Genomic DNA, 13,656 nt, shown 5'->3' on the forward strand with positions numbered 1-13,656 from the left:
CTCCATTTACACACATACAAACCCATCCCTTAAATCAGTCAATAATACTACTGCTGAAGAGGATAATAAGCTTCTACCTATTTCTATAGAATAGTTCTTGTCTTTGTTTGCTTTGGCTAAATCCTGTTCAAGTGGTAGATAACAAAGCATTGTATTTTGTCTAGGTATGCATAATCAACAATGAACAATGAGAGGATACTTCTGAACCTCGTTGACTTGGGGATGATTTGAAATGACCGCCAATTATGACTGTTGGATATTTATTACCAGAAATGTAGAAAAAGAGACACATATAGAACCGATAAAAAATACAATTTTGTCGAAGGAACAGAGTTCAACAAATCATAACCCCGCTTTTGGATGTCGTTTGTAGTCAAATGATATACCATTTTAAAGCTTATGGTATATATTTTCTAAACACGAAATAAAACAAAATTGACCGGGGCCGACTTTACGGCTGATTCGCCGCGTCCAGTCACATTTGGCCATTTTAGCCCTCAAAGTTTCATTTTTGCGTGCTTCGCGCGAATATATTCAATATATTCCACTTTTGCACCATATTTCATCATTTAACTTTTCGCCCGCCATTTCTACAATAAACTTATTTGGTTGCCAAAAGATGCTGGATTCACTATACTTTAAGAATATTTTCCAACCCCATCCCCCCCCCCCCCTTGTCAACAAGAAATCTACGCCACTGGAGTTAAGTTCCAGGACTGTTAAATGTCAAAAATATAAAAAATATATATCAATTTGTAATAATTTGCCATAAAATTTGATATCAGAACGCCATTCCTTGTATTCATTCAGAATGCAATTTGCTGTGTCTGGTGTCTGATGTGCTCTCAGGACCCACAAAAAATGCTGTGCAAAGGTTGGAAGCCGACGTCTTTTAAGCTAAGATCTGGGAGAGATAACACTGACAAAACTTCTGATAACTTCACATAACAAGCTTAGTGACCTGATGAAGGGGGTCAACGTAGACAGTTGTCGGGGCATTTGTATAGGACAGGAAAGTGTTGCCAACTATCGGGCGTGCTAGCCTAATCGGTGCCGATGTAAGGTCTTTTATCATGGGTTTTTTTTTGGGGGGGGGTTGGGTGTGGTTTTTTTTGGGTGGGTTGTTTGGTCCTGCGGATATTTGAACCAGGGACCTCTCGCACCAAATGCAAACGTGTGATTTGCATTAAGAATATATTCCTATTTAAATGTTAGTTTTCACTGATCACATTGTCCTCGTTTAATTTTAAGCCAAACAATACATGTATCAGCTCGCCAATCGTATTATTATCATAATGATTGGTGGAGCATCACGCAGCTGGGCTGTACAAACAAGGCGTAAGACGAATAGCGATATGCACACAGTTTATACCAGGCGGCTGACACTGAAAAATTTGAATGGAAAAATGACCCGTCTCCTCCGCAGCCAATTTGGTTCCGCTCCATCGAAATCAAGCTGGTCACGGAGGAGACTACCCTCCTTTGTGTTTGTTCATTTGTGTATGGTGAGCCCTTTTGGAGTCCGGAATGACTTCGGCTACGCTCTCAGCTAGAGTCCGACGCTGCATTGCACTAGAAATACCTTTTCTGTGAAATCGCTATAGAGCCAACCGGGAGCACGTATTCGTTTTGAAAATATAGCATTAAAATTAGTATCACCCTTGTGGCCCCCGTGCAGTGGAAAACCTTAATTCTTTCATTAAAAGGAAATGAAAAAAAAAAAAAAACACGAATCTACTTGTGCACCAATAAAATTGGCACAGCAATTTGTCTCAAATATGAATGAATTTTAAGAAACATACGGGGTATGATGAACATTGACCTGACGCCATGATAGTAGGATCTATTAGTCGTTTTATATACAATGTATATACCGTATTGTCATAATACCAATATTTGTCATTATATATAATATATAATATCTAGCAACGTAAATGTGCAGTTCATATGCACAAACGAATACTGATCTTTATGATATTCAGGTTTTTGTACATCACATATAACATGTCACATAGGAGGTCATACGTGTTGACCTTCATCTATTGTATTTGTTCATCTGTGTATGGAGAGGATTAGCGCCATTAAACGCCATTAAAACTCCATCAGTATTAGGGCGTAGTTCAGTGAACTCACCGGATTGCTATTCCAAGTACTTTGATAATACAGATAATATGTATCAATGGGTCGAGGCGATTGCATTGAAAAACCTAATAAATTATTCATAATAGTTACGTAATCAATCGATAGTGCGGACACTTTTCATTTGCAAACCACCAAAATTCGTGATCTTTTAGCGTTGGAAAAGAAACCACGTGAATAGAGTGCCCTCTCAAGAATATCAACTCTCTGTTTATACGTCACTGATTCAACGAGTCAATAATACTGTATCCATGCATGGACGCGATGTGTTTAACCATCATAATAAAACTGGAGACTCCAGATTTAATATAAGAACTTAAATTTTACTGTAAAAGAACTTCAGCCTTAGTCCTTCACGTGGTAATTTAGTACACCACTGGGCATTACAATCATGCAAAAAGTAGAAATTAGAGAAAAATTGAGGGCATCGCTGTGGAGCAAATCACACATTATCATTATGGCTTTAACAGCTTTTAACCAGTGTGCCACGCTGCTCCCAAGTGCAAGCTAAAATTAAGGATACAGTTAAAATGCAAATGTAGGGGTGTGTACACGACTGAGAGGGGTTGGATGGATGTTGTGAGTGGGGTGAGTGGTGTATGGTTGTAGTGTGTGGTAGGGGTGCGTGGGTGTGTCAGAATAATGCTCTGGGCTGGTATAATGCTTAATTTAACAAGGTTTTGTCAACGCCTCTCATCACCTTCAGTATTTTATTTACTCATTCGAATACTCTACTAGCCAGCAGTAAACAAAAATAGCATCAGAGGTCTGCATTCAGATTATATCTTCGCAATTCCATCATTTTATTGCAAGGTTATTGACCCTATCAAAATGGTATTTTGGAATCAGAAGAAAGCTCGTATTTTTTTATCTCTCCCCCGTACAAATTAAGACCGGAGATGTTACGTAATTCAAAATGAAATACTCTTGTTTGTCGCTACTCTTTCCAATGATAGATTTCGTACAACAGCACCACAATCAAGAGTGTACTTCATTTTCAATCAGCCTGTATAAGGTACGCACCATGTGAAAACGGGACTAGAAGTGAGGTCGGGGAAAGTTTTTTTTACATTTTGTAAGGCAGCCTTTAAAAACAATTGCTCATTTAGTATGTGGGGTTTTTAGCTCCCCCTGCAAATCTAACGATGCGTCCTTATGCGAAATGTCATCTAAAGGGGATTTAGGAAAAACTTACATACAATGTCATACATCGTTCCCATGATGCATCCATGTAAGTTGTAACAATGAGAAAAATTGGGGGATGAGGCTGTCGATCATGTTACGGACCACTCACTACTCAATCTCAATTTAAGTGGTGCAATCAGTATGCTCAGTAAAATATTTATATTTACATTTTGATTTAAATCAAACCAGTGTCAATACAATTTAATTAAAAATTCCTCATGATGATGATTGGTCTTTATCTAAAACTATTAAACTAAACTACCTTATATATATAGGCCTATATATAGTTCATTAAAATTACGTCTGGAAACTCCGCACTTCCTCAGGCATTTGAATGATGCTGACGTCATAGGCGACGTGGAAGACCTTTCAGCGCCGGGTCCCATCATATGTACACGTGTGTAACAGCTAAAATCGAACTCTCCCTTTCTTGTTAATTTTTGCAAAAAACGCCATTGTTTGACCACTATGCGAACACTGATCACTTCTTCAACATGGAAGAAGTATAGTCCTTGAAAAGGAGGAGGGGTGGTTCAAAGAGAAGCCATATGGAAACGAGTGGAACAGCCCGCCATTAACAAGAAAGGGGGATTCCGCTTTCACACGCATGAGGCTCGCATACGACCCGGCGCTGAAAGGTCTTCTACATCGTCTATTACGTCAGTATCTGTCAGATGCCAAAAGAAGTCCAGTGTTTCTAGACGCAACGTATATAATTGAAGACCGAATTAAAAAGACTTGTTCGCGACTCAGTTACGTCCGGCAAAGGTGCGGCTTGTCTCGGTCCCAGCCGCTTTGTGTTCCTTCGTCACTAAAAAAAATTGTTTAGTGACGATGCATCGATGGAGCACAAATCGGCTGGGACCGAGACTAAGGCGCGGCCTGATTGGTTGCTGACGGCATTTTTGGTCTGGTTGACAGGACGTCATACGCAAAATTAAACTAGTCTTTTGAATTCAGTCTTCAATTATAACATATAGTGAGTTGCAATTTTATTTCTTGTTTTTTATTTATTTACAAATTTACATTCTGTGTATTTCAGTTTTGGAGGAAAAGTTTTTAAGTACTTTTTAAGTACACAATTAGCTACGTTTCCACATTTCTTGTAGTAATTGGATAGCATCTGTGTATTCACATTCGTTCAGACCGTGAATGATCGCATTTCTCGTAGCATCTCCTCCTCTCTTACTACGCCAATATTGTAAAACTTTATCTGCTTGAAGTTTGTAATCAGTCGTGTCCGCATTCCTTTGAGCACCTTCTATTTCATGAGCTTCAAGATCAAGTTCTGTGAACATGCTTTTCAGTTGGTTTTCTAGTAGTTTCACTTTGCTAGTCACGCACCGAATGTCCTTGTCTGTAACTTTACGGTCTACAATACATATTGCTGCCAAAAAGATAAGACAAAATAAGAATGTAGTTAGGAAAAACGATTTATGAGGCACTTTGGATCAGAAAGAGGGGTTCCTAGAAACTAACAACTGTCACAAGGTAATGTATTCTCCAAATCACATATGATAGCAGTTAGCTAGCCCTTAATTCATGACCAGGCAAAGGTGTTTTGAGTGATGCGGAAAATCATTCTCTATGTTCACTACTGCGTTAATAGTGTTATCGGGTAGAATCAGTAAGTGACATATCATTGGAAAACTTTAAACTGTAAGTTTCTAAAAAAATTCATGATGCAAATAATATCCAAATGAATAGCTATTGAGCTCAGCCAAAAGTTACCAACAACTATTTTAATTGACATTTTTGAAGTGTGTGGGTTCATGAATTTTGCATCTTGCCCGGGCATTTTGATGTTGTTTGAAATACAGTATGTGTCTACATCGAAATTACAAAAGAAAATAGTTGATTTGTACTATTTACACAGAATTTGTCACCTTTGTGGGCAAAAACAAGCAAAACTATTTTGATATAGGTAGTTACAGAATAAACTTTTAAATATTTCAAGCCATTTAGTGGCTACAAGGGTCAAAGCTCATGAATCATAGGGTTGTGCTCCCCAGAAATAATAATTTAAATAATTTTCGTAGGAAAATAGGCCGATCATCGCAATGCTGAGAAAGTTACGCTCCCGGGTTACGCTACACAAACATTCACTATCAGAGGAGGTTTGATTACACAAGTAATCAATACATCATTAATTTGCTAAGAATTGAACAGGGCACGTACTTGTCTCACTAAATCACTCTAATATACCTCTTTGACAAGCTTTGAAAGTGACAGGGGTGTCATTGAAGTTGGAACAGATAAAAATAACATTAGAGTCAAGCGGTAGCATGACCAGCAAGTTTTAAAAAAAAACGACTGATAAAGAAGAATAAACAGATGCACCGCGGACTATATTTACACGAAACAAAACGCTATTGTTCTGTGATATTTTTCGCTGGGTACAAAATATATCTAAAACCATGCTAAATCTTATTTACTGTCCAAAGTGTAATATTTTAATAACTCATTAATTCAAAAAGTTACACAAATCTTACAGTCAATCCGATTGTTTGATAATAAACAAACATTCTTGTATTATTTCACGCGGTATTTCATAGCCAAAATTAGTGTAAAATCATAGCTAATCATACTGATATCCAGAATCTTTCGTCACTGCTACAGCCATACATGGCTGTCACTGTCACTACTTTTTTTGAGATTCATTTTCAAAATATACCCTAGCATTTTCCTGGATACCCTACATACAAATTCTGGATCCCATTCGCCAAAAAATCAAGTTTTTCACAATTCTTTTATTCTTTCCGGACCACAGCATACATTCATATTAATAAATACTCCACTTTCACACGTCGTTATATCGGGACGTCCCCGTGGCGAAGTGGTTAAGGCCATGGACTTCTAATCCACGTCTGAAGTTTTTCCCAAGTTCGAAACTTCCCACCACCTTTTTTTTAATGTTTTATTAACCAATTTATTGTCATAAATCAAGAATAACATCATTTCGAACATCCATTGCTATTGTGATTATTATATTTTTTTTCATCATTGATTTTTTATTCACATTTAGGCCTAGGCCTAGGGCCTACTTTCACCATCCGGATGCTTTCACCATGCCTGACTATCATGATATCTTCGTCATTTAAAACACATTTATCAGTGGCTCTGTTCACAGCTCAGACTGAAATTATATTTGGAATAAATATTATATAAATTGTCACAAATTAAAATCACAAACAGCGAAAGATCGCCAACAACTGCCGCTGAATATTGTTATCCAACTAGATTTCCCCACAGGGCTATAAAGAACCACAAACCGCGAAATTTGGATATATACTAGATTGCCCTGCAGGGCTATAAAGAATCACACACCACGAAATATGGATATCCAACAAGCTTAAACTATAAATTAGCTCCCGATAGAGGGCAGGGCTTGATAAGGGAAATTAAAATCACAAACCGCGAAAGATCGCCGACAACCGCCGCTTAATAGGGATATCCAACTAGATTGCCCCGCAGGGCTACAAAGAACCACAAACCGCGCAATTTGGATATCCAACCAGATTTCCCACAGGCCTATCGATTATAAAGAACCACAAACCGCGAAATATGGATATCAAACAAATTAAGACCACAAACCGCGAAAGATCAACAACAACTGCCACTCAATAATGATATCCAACTAGATTGCCCGCAGGGCTATAAAGAACCACAAACCGCGGAATTTCGATATGCAACTATTGCCCCACAGGGTTTCAAAGAACCACAAGCCACGAAATATGGATATCCAACAAGCCAGATTATAAAGAACCACAAACCGCGAAATATGGATATCCAACAAATTAAGACCACAAACCGCGAAAGATCAACAACAACTGCAGCTCAATATTGATATCCAACTAGATTTCCCCGCAGAACTATAAAGAACCACAAACAGCGAAATTTGGATATGCAACTAGATTGCCCCACATGGCTACAAAGAACCAGAAACCACGAAATATGAATATCCAACAAGCTTAAACTATAAATTAGCTCCCGATAGAGGGCAGGTTTGATGAAAACCACAAACCACGAAAGATCGCCGACAACCGCCGCTTAATAGGAATATCGAACTGGGTTGCCCCGCAGGGCTACAAAGAACCACAAACATTAAAACACGATTATATTGCCTACTCGGGGCATTTAGACGCTTCCGTAGTATAGGCTTAAATATAATGCGCATTTACCAGTTCTGACTTGAAGTAGGTCTAAATCGGACTTACTCTCTGTGTCTCTCTGGCATTGTCAACATTGGGTGTGTGTTGTTCATATTTACATTTTCTTTACATATTTACGTTGCCTTGAATAATTAAAATATATTAAAATGTATATTGATCATTGTGTACGCCTCTTAACATTACAGTCACGTGTGACAAGCAAGTTTTAAAAATAAACGACTGATAAAGTTTTGTTTAATTATTTATTGTCATGAATCCAGAATTGCAACTTCAAACATCTATTTTTCGTTTTATTTGTTTTATGGAGCACATCCTAACCTGATGACTTTCCAAGCTTGGAGCTGCTTGGCTACATTCATAAAAAGAAAAGAAATCTACCAAGAAACGTTGACAACGTAAAGAAATCAGCAAGTTTAAAAAACCCACCTCGGCTCACTTTTTGAAACTTGGTCCCATTTTAAACACCAACAGCAAATCAGTGTTTTTATTTTATTTCAACAGAACACAGCGTTTCCAACAAGATTACAAGCCTACGTGTTATTTGTTTAATTCAATCATTAATCATGATTATTATAAAACAAAACACAATAGGATATTGGCTTACCGTGCAAGAACAAGATAATAACCTTTCAGGTCGTTCCAGAAAGCTTACAAATTAAAATCGCATCTGCACATTAAAGATACATAACACTTCTGGAAATGTTTTAAATTTATATAAATATGATAAAGTTTAAATCAGTACCTTTTACAAATGGGACCAAGTTTCAAAAAGTGAGCCGAGGTGGGTTTTTTTAAAGTTGCTGATTTCTTTACGTTGTCAACGTTTTTTGGTAGATGTATTTATACACCAACAAAAAATGTTACAATAAGTACTTTAAGGCCAACGACCCGGCAGCAAGGTTACAAGGATATCGAGTATCGACTACTGAGCCACAGCAAATCCGATTGGTTTTGTAATACCTTGAATACTGTTTGTTACAATTTTGGGATGCAGAAATTTGATATGGAAAAAAATAAATGATGAATGGATGTTATTTGGCTCTGGACAAAATTGCTTTAGAAATAGTTATACACCCTGTATAAATATCTGGAATATTGAAGCTTATACGCTTTAATTAAAAACAAACATTTGATAATTCTACTTACCAGCAACCGCCGTTGCTTTTGGCCTTTTTTGGTTTACATCCCCGTTCACATCTAATTGTTTACTTGCTGCAGGATCTACAATATAACAGAAAAGACATAGTTCTTCAATATCTAGTCAGCATATTAATGGGGCAGCCTGTGTATTGCAACTTCACATGAGTTTAAGCCTATTTAAATTATTTGTTTCTTTTGTGCTCCTTGTGCTAACATAAACCTTTCCATTTCCATTTTTTATTTGATTGAACATTCCAGTATAGTGTGTATCACTAACGTATGAGCTTACCTAATTATTATATGCGGGTAACAATACCGGCTTCAGATTAAGGGGTGGGGTATGAACGTTTGGACAGTATTTATTGTGGGATATTAGAGCACATCAGACATATCGATTTGCATTCTGAATACGAAGAATGGCCTTCTGATATCAAATAATTTTGATTTTTTTAAATTCGCAATGTAATACACATTTTATGGCAAATCATTAAAAATTGATATTTTTGATATTTAACAGTACTCGAAGTAAACTTTGTAAATCTGATGATTTATACTTAAAGTGTATGTAGGTAGGATGAAAAGCCGACGATCAATTGAAAATTTTGACCTTTCGTATCGAAGATATGGATTTTTTCCCAAAACACCAAACAAAATTAGGTCTTTTTGGAAAAAAATCCATATCTTTAATATGAAAGGTCAAAATTTTCAATTGATCGTCGGCTTTTCCTCCCAGCTACATACACTTTAAGAATATATCATTAGATTTATAAAATTTACTTCGAGGACTGTTATATATTAAAAAATTGAAAAATATCAAATTTTTATAATTTTCCATAAAATTTGTATTATATCGTGATTTTCAAAAAATGAAAATTATTTGATATCAGAAAGACATGCTTCGTATTCAGAGTGCAATTCGATACGTCTGAAGTGCTCTCATGGCCCATAAAAAATACTGTCGAAACGCCATAAACGCTCATTCCAGTTCCCTTAACTTTACTTCTCATTTTAAGTTTTGAAGTTATGGTTACTAAAATTTTGGCAAACGTTCAAAATGACATTTTTGACCTATTACCTATGTAGTGGTTTTCTTTGTCGTACTGTTCCTGAATCTCCTTCACAGCATTATACAAGTCTATGCGTTCTTCATGTAACACTTCTAAGAATATCTCGTAAGCCCTCGGTTCTTTACGCTTTAATTTCGTCAATAACCTGTCTACTCTTTCGTCTTGCTGAGGATAGCTGTTGATGCTGGCTACCTCGCTGTCACTGAAAATGTGTTTGGCCTTGAGGCTGCGTAGGACTTTCGTTGTCTCCAAACTTTCACTGAGGATGTCTGTTGCCTCATCTAGGATATAGCGGATCCTTCGGATTTCTGGCTTCGTTGTTGCCATTTAATCTAGGAAATTAGGAAATGTAACAAAAATTTTAGAAACTGTATTATACACTAGTCTATTGACGTGCAGATATTGGAATCTGATTTACTCATCAAGATGTCCCGGTTTTTTCTTGTTTTTTGTTTTTGTTTTTGTTTTTGTATTTGCTGGTCATTGTTTACAGTTTATTCTACTTTCCCATTTGACCATGTACTCGTACAGGGTATCAAGAAAAATATACAATCAACATACATAATTCCAGATGTGTTTAGAAACCAGCAATAACAATATCATCAAAATGTAAAGCCATTTTAGCAAACATGTTGAAAGTCATGACAAAGTTAACAGTTACGGGCATTTCATATCCGTCAAATCCTCATTTACTTATTAAAAGGGGAGAATTATAAAAAATGATCAGAAATTGTGAATGAAAATTATGTGTTTTTAGATTGGTACCGCCTATAATCCCTTTTTTTTTTATCTTTAAAGATGTTTTGGCAATCAGGGGGTGGGCAAAGATTTTTGACACGTCAAATGGAAGGGTACTAACCGATTGAAAATGTAACGTTAAAATATCAACATTTTCCTGCTCGCTGCACTCGCGTACTACACAATTTTATGGTTTTAATATGGGTTCCCCAAGCAGGGATGCAAATTGTGCGGGAGCGGGGAGCACCGCTCCTAGGAAATGAGAGTCAAAATTGAGGAAATAATGCCTTGAGCAGAAAAAGAGAGAGAGAGAGAAAAAAGAGGAAGGGAGAAGAAAAAGAAAGGAAAGGGAAGGGGGAGAGAAAGGAGGAAGAAAAGGAGGGGAGTGAGGTAGAAGATAACGTAGAGGGAAACAGATCTCAGCTAAAGAACAAGTTATAATCACCAAGTTGACGGCAGTGAGGCAGTGAAGCTACTGAATGGAAGAGAGTAAATCTCAAGACACTGGTTGTGTAAAATTTTGAGGAATTCACATGATTGTTCAAAAATAAGAGCCTTAAAAGAGGAAGGTGTTGTGTTAGAATATGGAAATTGTTGGCAATGGTTGGGGAAATTTACAATTCATCACGAGACTAGGTATTCAATGTAATTCAAGAGGAAAAAAAGAAGATGCGAGAATGCAGGTGGAAATACGGCACCTATATCTGCGGAAATTTATACAACGCGGAAATTAGGAATTTATGGAAAAATTGTAGTCATTAAGGAAATTCAGTGTATCAAAAGACAGTGAGGACAAAAGAACCTGGAAAATATTGAGGAAATAAATTTAAAAAGAAGAAACATAAAGCACTGAACAAGTGGTAAAAGTAAGGAAATTTACCCAAATGAACATTTAGATGGTAAAAACTTAAAAAGGATGTAGACCTCCGGCAATCACAACATTTCATTTCATTTCATTTTATTCGCCAATAAACATATAAAATACATAGGCCTATGCCTAATATGTTACAAAATTTTGCCTTATATCCCCGCAAACACAAAACGTTTTCGACATCATTCGCAAAAGGTTGTCAGAAAACGTTAAAATGTCGGGTTATATAAAGGGTATATTAAGAGTATAAAACGTTTTCATAACCTTAAAAAAACATTTTTTGATAATCTACTGCTCCGCAAACAAAAATCTTTTACAGAAAACATTTAATTGTCGGGTTATATAAAGGGTATAAAAACGTTTTAATAACATTCCAAAAACATTCTTGAAAACTTGATACAAAACATTCTACATTCTAAACAGAATGTTATTTTGGGGTTGAAAAAATATTTGGGGAAAAATGTTTGCCCAAAATATTTTCAATAACGTTTTAAAAACGTTTACATGACCTTTATATAATGTTACCATTATCGTCTTTCGAAGTGTAGAATAAAGATATTTTATGTCTGGTTATGATTGAGGAAATCTTGAGCCTAAAAACCTTGCTCCTGAGGAAGAAATCACAATTTGCATCCCTGTCCAAGATCTGGTATGAATAAAGAAGGGAGCAAAATAGGTCCCGGCCCAAATTATTGATGGGGAATCTGTGAGACCCTCATTACAGGTACCAAAATTATGGCGATCTGGCAGCATGCATAAATGGGAATGTGTAGAATTGGGATTGAACCAGTCATAAATTGTGTAAAGTTACATAATTATTTCTTTCATATCTATACCTATTGCCAGTTCGAGGCTCTCATCGCACATGGCAGAACCGTGAAACTAGAAATCATACAATTTGTAGAGCTCTGTGCAATAATTATGTGTAGGCAATACCCCTGGAAGGTGAATAATATTCTCAAAAAAAAAGTCTGGCAAAAATCGCCCCCCCCCCATGCCAACAAATCTTTGCCCCCCCCCTCCCTTTTTATGTGCCAAAAAACTTTTACCTCCCCGTTTGACGTGCCACCCCCCCCCCCTTTATAGAAATGCAAGATGCAAAATTTGGGCAACCCAAATTTAATTTCAATCTCATCATAATTATGATTTAGAAATGGTGACCTAAACTCCCCCCACCCCCTCGACCTGCCACCTGCAACAACCAATTGTCTTTTTTTTTCAGGCTGCGAGTGCCGCCCCCTTTGGCCTGCCACAAATCTTTGAACCCCTTCCTACCTATAAATCACCACACCCCGGGGTTCACATAATTTTTGCACCACCCCTAGTGAAATTCCTCGGTGAAATTCTTACCTTAAAATTTTTCTATGTCGTGGTTCTATGTAAGCTTATGACGTCGTCGACACTACACACGTAGTACACGAAATATCCGGAAAATATACACGATCCAGAATCAAACGTTCAAGTAGGCCTATAAATCCGTGAGTAATAACAGGAAATATTTATAATTTGTAATATAATTGATTAATTATAATCAATTGTTGCTATATTCGATCTGTCCAAAAGAGATCTACCACTTTTTATACAAAGGAATATGTGTATGGGAATATGCATGCATTGAGCAATACAATATACTACAAGCATGAGTAATCTGTATAAATCATCGTGGGTTTTTCCCAAAGGTCATTTCCAACTTGAACTTGACAACATGTACATTGTATTAATCTTGTATGCGTTATATACATGTACGCGAGTTACGTGTATACAGCTCAAAAGGGGAATTCCCAAACCATATTTTAAGAATGGATTGAAGAATGAAAAACAGAATGGGGGGGGGGGGGCTACCGGTATATGTATAGGCCCTATACCTGACGCACGGTACTCGGTACAATTGTACAGTTTTGGTATTTTAATAGGATAATAAGGGACCGTTCACAAAGCAAAGAAATTTCATCGCGAAAATGTCCGCCCCCCCCCATCACATCTCAAAAATTTCAGCCCCTCCCCTTTTTTTTTACATGAAAAATTATGGGTTAATCCCATAGAAAAGCATATAAACTCAATTTTCCCAGGAATATTTGTGGTCATTTTTTTTCAGCCCCCCCCCCCCTTAGAAGGGTTAAAACTTTTAAGCCCCCCCAACAAGTGTTTGTGAACGATACCTAATAGAAGTAAATGAAGAGTTTGGTTCCAAAAGGCGCTAAATTCAACGATTGCTTGGTGTAAAATTTATTTAAAGATATTCCTAAGAGTAGCAGTAACCTTGACAATCTAATAAAATTGGACCACTACAATAGTAATAACAATTTTTTGGTTAGCTTTAAAAAAAAGAATTGCAAATCTCTTT

At 36.7% G+C, this 13,656-nt stretch overlaps 1 protein-coding gene across 1 annotated transcript; it reads right to left on the bottom strand.

The window, feature by feature from the left end:
* Positions 1–3,626: 3,626 nt before the first annotated feature.
* LOC140148761 (uncharacterized) lies at positions 3,627–12,910 on the bottom strand. Its single transcript, XM_072170812.1, has 4 exons — positions 12,663–12,910; positions 9,712–10,035; positions 8,643–8,717; positions 3,627–4,711 (listed from the first exon to the last, which is right to left on the bottom strand). Exons 2-4 carry the CDS (start codon positions 10,028–10,030, stop codon positions 4,407–4,409), a joined length of 699 nt encoding a protein of 232 aa, XP_072026913.1. The 5' UTR covers positions 10,031–10,035; positions 12,663–12,910; the 3' UTR covers positions 3,627–4,406.
* Positions 12,911–13,656: the final 746 nt, after the last annotated feature.

Source organism: Amphiura filiformis, chromosome 3 (assembly GCF_039555335.1).
Source record: "Amphiura filiformis chromosome 3, Afil_fr2py, whole genome shotgun sequence".
Lineage (NCBI taxonomy): Eukaryota > Metazoa > Echinodermata > Ophiuroidea > Amphilepidida > Amphiuridae > Amphiura > Amphiura filiformis.

Excerpts from the sequence above, each read along its gene's own strand:
- LOC140148761 (XM_072170812.1), bottom strand. The coding sequence starts at position 10,030 with ATGGCAACAACGAAGCCAGAAATCCGAAGGATCCGCTATATCCTAGAT. Across the intron at positions 8,718-9,711 it reads CAAAGAAAACCACTACATAG|ATCCTGCAGCAAGTAAACAA; the intron begins GTAATAGGTCAA and ends GTTATATTGTAG. Across the intron at positions 4,712-8,642 it reads AAAAGCAACGGCGGTTGCTG|CAATATGTATTGTAGACCGT; the intron begins GTAAGTAGAATT and ends TCTTTTTGGCAG.